This window comes from Lineus longissimus, chromosome 7, assembly GCF_910592395.1.
Source record: "Lineus longissimus chromosome 7, tnLinLong1.2, whole genome shotgun sequence".
In the NCBI taxonomy this organism is placed as follows: domain Eukaryota; kingdom Metazoa; phylum Nemertea; class Pilidiophora; order Heteronemertea; family Lineidae; genus Lineus; species Lineus longissimus.
In genome coordinates, this window is record NC_088314.1 from 18,620,070 (window position 1) to 18,633,837 (window position 13,768).

General features: G+C 43.0%; 2 protein-coding genes across 3 annotated transcripts in view; one reads left to right on the forward strand and one right to left on the reverse strand.

The window, feature by feature from the left end:
* The window catches only part of LOC135490971 (ankyrin-1-like), a 14,979-nt gene extending 8,334 nt beyond the window's left edge, over positions 1-6,645 (forward strand). The window contains exons 3-12 of the mRNA XM_064776564.1: positions 1-448; positions 649-837; positions 955-1,098; positions 1,408-1,765; positions 2,015-2,760; positions 3,211-3,467; positions 3,855-3,960; positions 4,119-4,567; positions 4,754-4,993; positions 5,726-6,645. The exon at positions 1-448 is cut by the window's left edge and continues 792 nt beyond it. Of these exons, the coding sequence (XP_064632634.1) occupies positions 1-448; positions 649-837; positions 955-1,098; positions 1,408-1,765; positions 2,015-2,760; positions 3,211-3,467; positions 3,855-3,960; positions 4,119-4,567; positions 4,754-4,993; positions 5,726-6,070 (3,282 nt within the window). The 3' untranslated portion in view covers positions 6,071-6,645. The remainder of the gene's footprint in view (positions 449-648; positions 838-954; positions 1,099-1,407; positions 1,766-2,014; positions 2,761-3,210; positions 3,468-3,854; positions 3,961-4,118; positions 4,568-4,753; positions 4,994-5,725) is intronic.
* Positions 6,646-7,554: 909 nt separating this feature from the next.
* LOC135490979 (succinate-semialdehyde dehydrogenase, mitochondrial-like) lies at positions 7,555-13,675 on the reverse strand. 2 transcript variants are annotated; one of them, XM_064776592.1, is made up of 12 exons: positions 13,600-13,675; positions 12,475-12,652; positions 11,971-12,092; positions 11,575-11,658; positions 10,970-11,140; positions 10,442-10,558; positions 10,052-10,195; positions 9,806-9,949; positions 9,317-9,475; positions 8,880-9,049; positions 8,591-8,649; positions 7,555-8,375 (listed from the first exon to the last, which is right to left on the reverse strand). In XM_064776592.1, exons 1-12 carry the CDS (start codon positions 13,606-13,608, stop codon positions 8,170-8,172), a joined length of 1,563 nt encoding a protein of 520 aa, XP_064632662.1. In that variant the 5' UTR covers positions 13,609-13,675; the 3' UTR covers positions 7,555-8,169. The 2 variants fall into 2 exon arrangements, with proteins under 2 accessions (XP_064632662.1, XP_064632661.1); XM_064776591.1 differs by lacking the exon at positions 13,600-13,675 and adding an exon at positions 13,312-13,363.
* Between the last annotated feature and the right edge of the window lie 93 nt (positions 13,676-13,768).

Sequence of the window (13,768 nt, forward strand, 5' to 3'; positions counted from 1 at the left end):
GGAGAAGAAGAGACTGTTACAAACGTCACAGCCCTCCACTTGGCCGTGGTGCACAACTCTGAGTTCCTCTGCAACATTCTCCTGAAATACAATGCGAAAATAAACATTCAGACTTCTGAGAAATCATCCCCACTCTTGCTCAGCATTTCTGAAAATAATTTGAAAGTTGGGAAGCTCCTGCTTGAGCATGAAGCAGACGTCAACGTCAACAATGGTGCTCCACTTTTTACAGCTGTCCGGAAAAAATATCTGGACTTTTGTAATCTTCTCTTGCAACAGCCAGATATTTTGCTTGAATGTCGGAACACATTTTGGGAAGGGGATAGCCTACAACCTAAGCGGTATGAAATGACGCCCCTACATTTGGCTGCTTTGAACGGAATGAAGGCCCTTGCCAACAAGCTTCTCGACCTTGGTGCTGATGTCAACACAAAGATGTCTCCGAAAGGTTGGTATGACAGCAGAACCTCTCTATTCAGGAGACCCTTGGGACCGAATAGTGCTGTCCTTAATAGGGAGGTATCCTAATAAGAGAGGTCAAATTGAATGGAAACTACCAATTTGGGTCTAAAACTAGTGTCCTTGATAGAGAAAATGTCCTCTGTAAGAATTTACCTATTTTAAAGTTTATCTTTGTCGCCGTTTCAGAGGGTCTCGCACCATCGATCAACCTTCTGCACACACTTGCATCAAGTCTCCCAGACGACACCTCCCTACTTGAGAGAATCGTGGAGGCTGGATGCCCCATTGATGAGCAGACGTCAGAAGGAAGAACTCCCCTCTCAATAGCAGTGCAAATGTCTCATCATAGCCTTGTGAATTTCTTCATAGAGCAGGGTGAGTTTTTTTCTCATCTTATTTTAGATTCAAATTTCAAATTTTGAATAAAGGGTTTTTTAGGTCTTTAATGCCAAAACAATAAGTTTTTGTAAAATTGAGTAAATATTTTTTAAGGTGCCGACATCAATTTGGCGGACCAGCATGGCTACACTCCACTTCTCACTGCCGCTGATCTGTCTCATCCTAGCACGGAGGTGGTGGAGCTGCTCATCAAAGGAGGCTGCGATGTAGATCGCGTTTTAGACGTGGAACATGGTGGTAAGCTTTCTGGCTTAAGATGCAGGGCCTGTTTGCTAGGAGTAACTAAGGATTGACCATAGGCACTGCCATTTTGACTAGATCTCGAAATCCTAAGGCAATTAGAACGCCTTCAAAATGAATTGAATGCCCATCTAAAACAAAGGAGGCTCTTCTCTAGAAAACAAAGAAGAGATTCCCACCCTTGAAATTGGCGTTCTCTTCATTTTGAAGGGAAGTTCCACTGTACTTTGAATGAGATGTAAAATGAATAAAATATTGGAAGTCTCTGGTGGACACCTTCTACACTTTCTAACACCAATCTTTCAGGCTTTGCTGCGATTCATCTAGCCATCGCGAGACGGGAGATAAAAATAGTGAAACTCCTCATCGAAGGTGAATGTGATGTCAACAAACTAACATCCGGTCCTTACTTAACCGTCAACTTGATAAAAGCCACACCCCTAGTGATTGCGATTCGGGAACTGCAGGGTGATGATCTGGATGAAGTCGTCGAACTCTTGCTCAAGAAGGGTGCCGATATTTCTCTGTGTTATGAGACTAGTGGTGGGGATGAAATCCCCTCGTATGGAGACCAAGACCAAGAGATTGACGGGACGCTTCAGCTTACCCCGCTGCATGCTGCCGTGTTTCATGATAGGGTCAATGTTATTCGAACCCTTATTCGGTGAGTTTTGTACTAAATTTAATCTGTGAATTTTTTTTCGGGGTTTTTTATTTTTGCGATTTTCGTGAATGTATAATCAAACGGAAATTTAAAAAGTGTGAAAATTATAACACTAATACATTAACCATTGGCAGCAATTGTGATATTTAGACAAGAGAAGGGTGTCTTATGCTGAGTTGGGGAAGGGGCCGATTGATATTATCCTATTATTTGCTTCTGGGTACCGTTCAACTATTTTTCTTTCCACAGACATGGCGCCAGTGTCAATGCTCGGAGTCCCACTGGCGTCCCATTGACACCACTCTCTATGGCCCTACGGGAAGAAAATTTTGAAGTGGCCAAACTACTGGTAAAGAAAGGGGCAGACGTGAACCCAATTTTTGACGAGCCATTCTCAAATTATCAAGGTCTTGAAAAATATCCCTTTCACCACGCTATTGCTGTTAACGGGCCATCTCTCCTGGAAATGCTGGATCTTTTGGCAGATTTTGGTGCCGATGTCTTCAGTTTATGCGCTCTACCTGATAAGGAAGTAGGCCCAATGACGGCACTGTCGCTGGCATGCGCCCAGGAATGCGAACCCAGTACCGATCATCCGGTGCAAAAAGTCATGAGAATCGGAGCAGACGTGAACGCCTACTCTCCGGCTTCAGCAGGCCTCCCTCCGCTTACGACATTTCTGCAAACGAAATCGGCAGTGTGTGATGTCGACTTAGAGGACTTAGAAATATTACTAAAACACGGAGCAGACCCTAACAGAACAAATGACAAGAGGGAGGGCTACAAAAATCAAAACCCGCTGAATATCGCTGCAGAATATGGAGATTATGGTTTTGTTCCACCTCTGATAAAAGCCGGCGCCGACGTTATGATGCCCCTGATTGACGAAGTATTGGATACTGAAGTTCTCCCAGCATTCCACATTCTGTTCCACGAGTTTAACGACAAGAGTAAAATGCTGTTCTTCAATCATGGTACTGATATCAACTTCTCAGGTAATGTTATTTGTTATTTTAAATCCTGGCTTTTTTTATGAATGACTCTGCCACAAGGTGATTTAAAGAGTCCGCAGGTCGCGTTAAAAATCGGTCGAAGTTCTGTAGAACCTCTCTCTTAAGGACACCCCAGGACTGACAATGCTGTCCTTAATAGAGAGGTGACTTAATTAGAGAGCACAAAATGAATGGAACAACCAATTTGGGACCAGTTTCCTTAATAGAGAGGTGTCCGCTTAGGGAGGTTGTACTCTATTAAGGTCAGCAGTTTTGGTCCCAAATTGGTTGTTTCAATTCAATTCGACCTCTCTAATCAGGACATCTCTCAATTAAGGACAGCACTTATCAATCCCGAGGGCGACTTAATAGAGAGGTTCTACTGAAGTAAGATGTTCAGTGTTGTTATAGTTCTAATGATATTTGTAAACTTTAGTAATAACTTTTATTTAGGACATCGCGGCTTCAACATCTTAAATTACGTCGCGAAAGACGTCTCGGATGATGGCATGGTCGAGCATCTCTTGAAATTGGGAGCAGATGTCAATCAGGAAGCAATATTTGCAGAAAATAACGGGGACGATTCGCCCGAAATCATGCTGATGGCACCGATCCACATGCTACTGATGCGCGGATGGGGCTGCGAAGAAGTCGCCGACCAATTTATCAAGAGTTCGGGCAATGTGAACATGGCCTGTTTTGTTGACCAGGTGAACATTTTGTTTGTTTTGAAATACGTGTATGATCTTTGTTTACATCTAGATTGATACTACAAACTTTGAAGCGTCAAGATAGGCTCCAGCCTGCGTGTGTTTATACCGTAATGAAAATGTCATGATGTTCCGGCCACTGTTGCATACTGTTTGCAGATGCAGTAGAACCTCTCTATCAAGGACACCCTCGGGACTGACAAGTGCTGTCCTTAATGGAGAGGTGTCCTGATTCGAGAGGTCAAATGGAATGGAAACAAGCAATTTGGGACCAAAACTACTGTCCTCAATAGAGAGGTTGTCCTTAATAGAGAGGTGTCCGCTAAGGGAGGTTCCACTGTAAAAGTTGCACACTCGAAGCATTGAGTTTCTTGTTCTTACATATAGGTGGAGCTGTCAGTATTGATGTTGTGTATGATGGTGAATGATAGTGTTCTGGCCGAGAAGCTGATACGGTTTGGAGCAGACATCAACTTCCAGGATCCAGTGCAAGGTAAGGAATCAAGTTTTTGCTTGTATGAGAGAGAAAGGTCACGTTACCTGTCCCATCATCTTATCACTGACCAGCTCTGCAAGTTGGAATGCCTGTCTGTGTCTCAGCAAGTTGGGAAACTGATACGCCAGAGTGAAAACAAAATTTCTTATTTACAGGACAGACAGCTCTTTTCCTTGCCATTGATGACCGTGATTACGCATGCTTCCAAGTGCTAATGGATGCTGGATGCGACGTCAACTTGCAGACGAACCTCGGCATCACACCAGTGATTCAGGCGACGATGATGGGCGATATCGAAATGGTACGGAGCCTGATTGGTGCAAACTGCGACGTCAATGCTACTTGTGTGTCTACTGGTGAACCAGATGATGATGATGATGATGACAATGGTGATAGTGGTGGTGGTGGTGACGATGGTGATGATGATAATGATGATGATGGTGGTGCTTCTACTGATGATAATGACAATGATGAAAATGAGGATGATGATGATGATGATGATGGTGTTGATGGTGATGCAGAAGAAGAATTCTGTAATGATGCGACTGCACTACATCAGGCAGCCGAGTTGGGTCATACCAAAATCGTCAAGATGCTACTTGAGGTATGTCGTGCGTATTAGTGCAGTATCTAGTTAGTACCACTTATATCCTAGCTCGACACTAGAGTAGTGTAATGTCGCACGGCAAAGTACATGTCATGAATATAAGTGTGCCTAAGATCACCTCATCCTATTGCATGTTTGTTTCGGACTTGCATAATTTCACCGAATCGATCATTCTTATTCTAGGCGGGTGCTTGGATAGACGCAAGGGAAACCCACAAAGGTTCGCCAGGCTTCACGCCCCTGCACTGTGCCGTTGTGGGCGGCCATTGGGATATCGTTAGTGTCCTGGTTGAAGCTAAGTGCAATATAAACGCCCAGACAGAGGAAGGGATGACAGTACTTCATCTCGCTGTGAAAGAGAACAATATGCAGATGGCAAAGTTCCTAAATGATATTGGAGTCAACCCCACGATCAAAAATAAGGTAAAGTTAAATACCAGTTCAGGTCAAAATTGATTATCTGTGGAAATATAAACAGATTTTTTGACTGTGATGTACAAAAAGTGGAAATTCTTTCTTACAACTTGATGAGAAAAAAATACCACTGGCAACACTGATTCCTACTATTGGCATGATAAGATACGTTCAGTCAAACCCTGGCCTCAGAGGGTGGCAGACACTCTGACAGGCACTGCTGCAGTCGATTTCCATTTCCTGGTGTTGGTTTGGTTTGCTGGGAACCTGCTGACAAATTACGCCTCCATGATTCTTTAAGCCGAGGACAGACTACCGTCTATTGCTCACCAAGATCAAAAACAGATGTAGGGTCACCTGGCAAGTCACTCTTGTAAAGGGCTTGAAAGAGTTAAAAACAAAACCTCTTGTTTACATTTTCCTTGCTCAAAACAGTTGGTGAACCATTCTACCTAAAGTAGCCCCCCTCTGGTGGCAATCTTGGCGAAAATATAGAACTCCCCACCAACTCACCAAGACTGGGTGAGAGTATCTAATTTCATTGGCCAAGTGAATTGCCGGCCCATTCACATATGACAAGACATCTGCAGTCAATTAAATTAATCACCATTGGCGAATTTTATTTGGTAGTCTGTCCTTGCCTTTACAGCACCATGTAGACTTACCACGGTGCTTCAGACAGCCAAGTGGGCAATCCATTCTTTCGGGGACACCCTATATAATTTCATGTCCTCTTTTCAGAGTGGACAACTTGCGTCCGCATTATCCAAAACAATGCACTTCACACAGGAGCTCGTGAATTTCGAAGTGAAGTGGGCGTACCATCACAATCGGCCGTCACTGCAACGCAAACGCCTCAGCCTGCATCAACGACTGAGTATGCAGAATCTTGGATTGTTTGGGATGAATACACCGAGAGACGTGAAGGTGTCAGAGGGGACTGGGGCAAGAGGCGAGGCACCTGAAGGGATGGAGGATGCGTCGACATCAGCGCAGGCTGGAGAATTGGAAGAGCAGGAGGAACCTGAAGGGGACCCTAATCAACAGCCTGATGATGTTTTAGAATATTTTGATGACGATGACTGATCGGACGATGTCCGCAACGATTACTTATGTGATTCGCTACCCTGGACCTTTGGACTTTATCTCCTCCAGCATGTTCTGAAAGTGAATCTCAGTCATCATCTGCTATCTGTGATATTTTTTGCTGCCTCAGCTATATTTATGCAAGCGCTTTTAGATATAATAATAGCGTACTCCTTGTGGGAATTTTCCACCAATTGTTTAGAAATTATCTCTTAAGTTTCTATCTTCTACATCAATATCTTAAATATATTTTAGAATATACTGTGATATGTTTGTTTATCTGTACATTCTAGTGGCTAGGTTTTTTGAAACACCCTGTAGGTGTGCTAGGCCCTCTGAGTAGATACCTGAGCACCTAACAAGAGGGTAGCACCAAGGATGGATTAGACTTCTTTCTTCTTCTTCTTCAGCGTTCGCTCTGCACTTGGAGGGGTCATTCTCCTAGGAGTAATCCTCCTCCAAGGCGGGATGAGCGTATCTTGCGTGTGTCTTTCATTACCTTGAATATATTTTTCTATTTTTTTCAAAACGACCTTATTTGTTAATTCATCAATATAGTGCCATACAATGTATGTTTAGAAGGTTTTTTGCAATGTGATCATGCTGCTTGTTTCCTAGAATTGAAATTGTCAATAACTATTTTTGATATTCAATAAAGTTTTATTGTAGTTAAAGCAAGACAGTATCAATAATTGTTGTTTAAAAAAACTTCTTCAAGAAAAGGACAAAATGCTCTAGTTTCTCCAATCTCCACACTTTGACCCAAGTACTCCTCCAAGTCCTATACTTGAAAGCGACCCAAGTCTACCAGGTCTGATGAAATAATCTTCAAGAGGACATGAGACTGCAGCTCTAAATCCATTGCAAAGGGTACTGATGCCGTCTTGTATAAGTTCCATGCTTGGACAAGCATACTTGCACCAAGTACTCTTCCAAGCCCCATACTTGAAAGAGACCCAAGTCTACCAGTTCTGATACAATAATCTTCAAGAGGACATAAGACTGCAGCTCTAAATCCATTCCAAAGGGTACTGATGCCGTCTTGTATAAGTTCCATGCTTGGACAAGCATACTTGCACCAAAGTATGGTCTAGTCCAATAATGGGACGCAACCCAAGTATACCCTATTTGATGCGACAATCTTCAAGAGCACATTGAGACTACCGGCAGCTCTAAATCCATTGCAAAGGGTTGCTGTCCTGTATGCAACTTCCATGCATGGATAAGCATACTTGCACCCAAATATGGTCTAGCCCAATACTTGGATGCAACCTAAGTATACCATGTTTGATGTGACAATGAGACTGCACCTCCAAATCCATTGCAAAGCGTCCTAATGCTGTCCTGTACCATACTTTGACCCAATGCAAGCATAACAACTGCACTAGGGCATTGTGTATAACTGCATTTCTATTTTCCTGAGCCACCACTTAATACGAACGGTGTACCCCTTAAACACAAAGAAAACTCATCAATCATATATATACAAATAATCATAATATTGTTTTATTTCACTCTATTTCCATAACATATACATGTACATTGCAATTAAGTTCAAATCGGCCATCATTAAACAAGTTCATTATTCAGATTCACACAAGACAGTCAATTTTCAGTGATAAAGTCGGCTGTCCTAGAGATTTCTACCAGAGGCCCAGAGCTTTGAGGTCAGGATGGTGTCCTTTGGCCAGTATTCTCTATTTTTCACCAGGGAGTAAGTCTGATTGCTCCAGTAAAAACAACCGTGGAGCCAAATTGACAGATACATAGAACACAGAGTTGATGCATCTTGCCTATACAAGTTTCAGTGTTTCTAAGCTAGAACTCATGAATAGGTAAATATATAGATATCACAGAATATATTCATGAGAAGTGTCTACCATATTTTACCTATTATAAGAAAATCTATCATCATTGTCTAAGAGAATGAAGAATATTAATAAATGCATACACCGACACTACATATTCACCTGTCACCAGTTCCGAGGTAGAATTTTTTTAGATCTTAACTTAATATATTCCTTAAAAGTATTCACTTTTTGTTTTCACGATAGAGGCATAGTTTACATTTACAATTGTATTCACGAGATTTAACTTCATCAAACAGACCCAAAGCACATGTATTTGATTTCTGAATATTCGTCCAAGCCATATTTCGACCCTTCTCTGCCAAGACCAGACTCCTTCACACCGCCGAATGGCGCTTCCACAGTTGAGATAAGACCCTCATTGATTCCGACCATACCCACTTCGAGGCCTTCTGCTACCCGCCAAATCTGCCCAATGTCGTTGGAGTAAAAATAACCTGAAGCGGAAAAAAATATAACCGTAATAAAATTCTCTTTCTTGAGAACAATGGTGTTGGTCTCAAATTGGCTGTCTCCCTGCAATTTGACCTCTCTAATCAGGACACCTCTATCAAGGAGAGCACTTGTCAGTCCCTAGGGTTTCTTTAATAAAGGGGTTCTACTATACTGGTACGTGGCCTTGAGACAGTCGTGGATGAACAGATTATCTTACCAGCTAATCCATGCTCACAATCATTGGCAAGTGAAAGGACTTCCTCTTCTGACTTGAACCTGTAACATAAAACAAGGATTTTTATTTTCACATTTTGAAGAAAATATTTGAAAACCTTTTCTATAGAAAGCAGATTTGTGGTTCACATCCATTGTGGTGCAATTTCCAGGGAGACTTCTAAATAAAGTTCACGAATGGACAGGGTCTCTTATTGGCCATGGGCCAAACGAAATAGGCCTCAGTTTTCGTATGTCTCAGGGCCAACTCCCCAATGCCTCAAATGACTTACTTTATGATTGGGGCCATAGGACCGAATGTCTCTTGGTGCATACACAGCATATCATCAGTCACACCAGTTATGAGGGTGGGCTCGAAGAACTGCGGGCCCATAGGATGTCTCTTGCCACCCAAGACCACTGTGGCACCCTTCTTTGTGGCATCATTCACTTGGTTCTCAACCTAAAAATAATCACCTTTTAACATCAGAGAATTTGTCTGAAATATCCAGGCAGTAGTCTCAAACCGAATTTAAACCAGGTCACTATATATTTCCAGCAGAACCTGACAAGTTACATAAAAATGTCAAAATATAGTTGGCATTCCCCAAGATAAGGGATTTTGGAATGCGGTAGCAAGCACTGCCCCCCCCCCCCCTCCACCAAAGATTTCATATGAATCTTTGGCCAACCAAAACCAGAAGGCTCAAAATGATGCTACGCTACAAACCTTGTCCGCTGCGCTAAGATTGATTAGAGGTCCCTGAGTCACTCCGGCTTCCATGCCATTACCGACTTTCAGATCTTTACGCATAACCTCGGCCAACTTGGAGACGAATACGTCATGGATGCCTTCCTGAACGAAAATTCTGTTGGCACATACGCACGTCTGAAAAACACACAATAGAACGCATTTTAAAAACATTTCCATATCCTAATATACTACCACACAAACGGTACAGTATCCGATTATTTTGCGCGCTTGGAAGGCTATCTTACTTTGCACCATTAGCAGCTATTACCTTTATGCAGCCCGGGAGGCAAATTTCCAAATTTAACCCTTCCTGTAATATTTTCGTTCCCCTTGAGCTTTTTGTTCTGCATTCTATAAACAGCGCACTTTTTACACATTCTGGGAAATCACATGCTCTCATCTGTACCTGCGACATTATGCCAAAAAGCGGCTATGAGCGCCGACAGGGGAGGCAACAATTCCTACCTGTCCGCTTGCTCTGAACTTGGACGTCATAGCGCCAATGACGGCCTGATCAACATTCGCCGAGTCAAATACTATAAATGGAGCATTCCCGCCGAGCTCGAGGCCGACCTTTTTCACAGTACTGGCAGACTGCTCCAATAACATCTGAAAGAGAAATAAGACGATTTCAATCCCGGTGAATTTGATTATTTATTGAGCTGGAAATTCGCTTTAAACAGTGGTTGAATTTATTGCCTTTCAACATACCTTTCCAACGGCAGACGATCCAGTAAATGACAGAGCTGCCACCAGGGGGCTCTTACACATTTCCCGACCCACCGCATCAACATTTGCTCGAGAGCACGTCACAACGTTGAATACACCTGGAGGGATTCCAGCTTTTTCTGCAAGCTAAAAAGGCAAGAGAAGCTACATAAATACTATTACCATTACCATGAATTATTTATATTTTGTAACTTGTTGCCCGGCGGTAGGTTGTCAAAGGAAGGAGAAAAACGTTACAATGGTGTTCTGGTCAATGAATTCCTGGAGATTTCCAGGCAGAGTCAATACTATAGAACTCTTCATTCATAATTCAAGCAGGCTGCATAACTCTGGACTATCGCTTGAACGCAACTCAAAATCACGTTGACCTACCTCGCATAAAGCCAGAGCGCTGTAGGGCGTCTCTTCAGCAGGTTTGATAACGACCGTACAACCAGCCGCCAGCGCTGCTGCAGCCTTCCTCGTGATCATAGCATTCGGGAAATTCCACTGGAATATAAACAGATATCGGTGAGGACAAATGCTGGGGTGGTTTGTGGCAACAGTATGAGGTCAATATTCATCTAGCATCATAATCATATGATGAACAACTAACGAACTTTGTCAAATCATGGGAGTAGACCATTTTCAATCATTGCAGCTTATGCGCCGTGCAGACAAGTGATTTAGATTGCTGCAACCTGTGATTATAGTCACTGCAATGAGGAACATATAACGTTACAGAGGCTTTTACAACTGCAAAGCACTTCGCAAACAGGCTATTACCCCTGGTGCGACCAGCCATGATGTGACGATTGATCGCAAGTGATCAATCAGTGGCCGCCTCACAACTACAACTGCCAAGCCACATCCCAATCGCAACGATAGAAATCGCTCATCTGCGTAGTGCTCCAGTCTTACCGGTGTGATCATGGCAGCCACTCCCACAGGCTGTCTGATTGCAATAAGTCTTCGACTGGCCACAGGCGTGGGGATGTAATCCCCATAATTCCTCCGTGCTTCCTCGGCGAACCATTCGCAAAAACCGGCACCGTACCCAATTTCGCCCATTCCCTCTGCAACTGGCTTGCCCTGACAAAAAGGAAGTTGACAACAAAATATGACCTGCTCAGACGTCATTTTTCCAGGTGACAACGTCACCCCGGGCGGCTTGCATGAATCACTTCTTCTTCTTCTTCTGCGTTCAACCTGCCTAAACTACAACTTCAGTCCTCTGGCTGAGAATAAGCGGCTTGTTGTTTCAACGTCATGCTATGTTCCCCACAGTTTTCTCTCGACATTGCTGTCAGCGGGCCAGAACTTCCGTCGCACATCCTGGTGCAGGGGATAGTCTTGTAGGATGTGGTCTGGTGCATGAATCACGAATTCTGCGATTTTCGCAGTGACATTATTTATTGTTTTGTTTATCATTATCATGATATTAAATGACAAAATGTTGCAACTGTCAGTTCATCTTTGAAACTCCTTATATCTGACCAGCGTCTTAACTGAAAAAACCATTTTACCATTTCGGCTGTGATCAATTTTCCGAGTGCCTCTTGCTCTTCCATCATCAAGTTGTACCATTTCTTCAATAGAATACTCCTCTCCTGAAATTTTGAAGAAAAACTTCTCAAAATTTATCGTAATCTATGCAACACTTTATCCAGAAAGTTAGTGGAAGACACCTCACAACAGCAGGTCTGCATTTCAGTTCAAGAGAAATAACGGTCTTGCTCCAAACTTGTGAAATCATGGGGGCCTCTCCCATCTCACAGTACGTCGAAACTTTTCACGCTTGTGCGAGGAATATATATAGTGCTGAATCTTACATGACCCAGTGCCTTGACTGTGTATACTAGTCACCTGAAGATGGCCAATTTAACCCCCCTGCTCCTGCCTATAGTCCCCTTTTAACATACCTTTGCTGTCGTCTTTTTCCAAGACTGGAAGGCCGTGTGCGCATCTTGAATGGCCTGTTTAGTGTCTGAAGCATCCATGTCCGGGACGGTACCAAGTACCGCATCTGTGGCCGGGTTAGTCACTGCGAATGAACAATTTGTTATTGAGATTGATCGATAAATAAAGCTGGGACGATGTCAAGGAAAAATATACAAAATGACATGATTTTTGTCAATCGACCATTTTCACATGCGACTTCATTTGCCCTCTTCATTCTCATACATTAACTTATTGATGCAAAATGTAGGCCTACTGCATGTCTTCACAAGTCTTAACTTCCAAATGATAACAATAAAATGCATCGAATTTTGGTACTTATAGTAATTGGATACCTGTCTACAAACGGCAAAGGTGAAATTTACATTTGGTAGGTATATATTTACACAATTGGAGCTTTTCAAATTCAGTTACAAACTTCAAATTTCAAATTTTCAACGAACGGCATAGAACTTTAAACATCAAACCTTGAAATGTCTTCCCACTGAATGCAGACACCCATTTTCCATTGACGAATGTCTTGTCCTTGATGAAAGAAGTGTACGTCCTCTTCTGCGCGGCTTTCATGATTCTCAACGGCGAGAATAGGTGGCGAGCGAAATTTGTGTGGAAGAGTCGCATGGATGAACAAACGATACAAATGTTCTGCAATGAAACAGAAGACAGAATGGATCTAGTGACAGTAGTGTGTCCCTCTGCGGATAAGAAATTTAATTCCTTACTCGGTACAAGGCAGTCCAACGTTATCAGCACTTTCAGCCTCAATCCCTGTGTGATTTTCAAACAGTGTGAATCAGCATGTTCCCAATCATGCCTATAGATCTAGGCCTATAGGCCACAGTCATCGTAAGCTGTGGATACAGTACAGGTCAAGGTTGGACCTGTATCCACAATCAGTCCTATCTTGAGATTCATCAACCTTTTAGAAGAAGTTTGTTTGAGCTGACCAGTCATTTGTTTCACCTGGAACAGAGGGTCACAGTGGCTCAGGCCTATGGCATTTTCTGAGTTGGCTTAGGCCTTCTGACGTGTTCCGATTGTGCGTATTTGTTTTGGCTCAGATTCGTCTTCTTCGAAAAGGTCTATTGAGTCATTGATGCACAGGGTCAGGGTCATGCAGTGCACCAGTAGGCCCTTGGCATATTCCCATATTTATTGTTTACTAGGCACCAGGATCGAAGGTCTTCTCTGCCCACCCGTATTAATATTAACCCATATTTTGCGTCAACGTCAAGTCCCTGTGACAGAAAGATGCACCCCAGAGATCCCAAAAAATCCCACACACCACCAGTAGCAGTACACACCACATAAACATAGAACATGTTGCTTTGGCCTGGGCCGGGGTTTGGGCATGTGACTTTGGGGGTCCCTCAGCTCACAGAGTCTATTTGTGAAGGACTCTATGATCCGAGGGACTATCTTTCCGTTTACACCACCACCAGCGATGTACGGTGCATTATCATGTACGTGGTGGTGTAAAGGGAAAGATAGTCCCTCGAAACAAATGCCTGTTGTTGCTTAGCTAGCTACGCATACGCCCAGCCCTACAATATCTGGCCATACTTCAAGAAATCATCAACTGACATACTCACGGATGACATCTTTTAACAAATCTTGATCTCACAAATCGAGATGCACAAGGGGAAGTGTTTTCATTTCGTGGCCTCGACCTTTGACCTCTAGCTCGTGAACATCTGATAACCAGCTGGAGGAGTAAAAAGCATGGGATAGATAACCAGCTGGACGAGTAAACTGCTGTAG

What these genes read in the sequence shown, in the direction of transcription:
- LOC135490979 (XM_064776591.1), bottom strand. An exon ending in AGTTCAGAGCAAGCGGACAG is followed by an intron (nt 9,476 to 9,805) that starts GTAGGAATTGTT and finishes TGTGTTTTTCAG; the next exon opens with ACGTGCGTATGTGCCAACAG. An exon ending in TTGTGAGCATGGATTAGCTG is followed by an intron (nt 8,376 to 8,590) that starts GTAAGATAATCT and finishes TTTCCGCTTCAG; the next exon opens with GTTATTTTTACTCCAACGAC.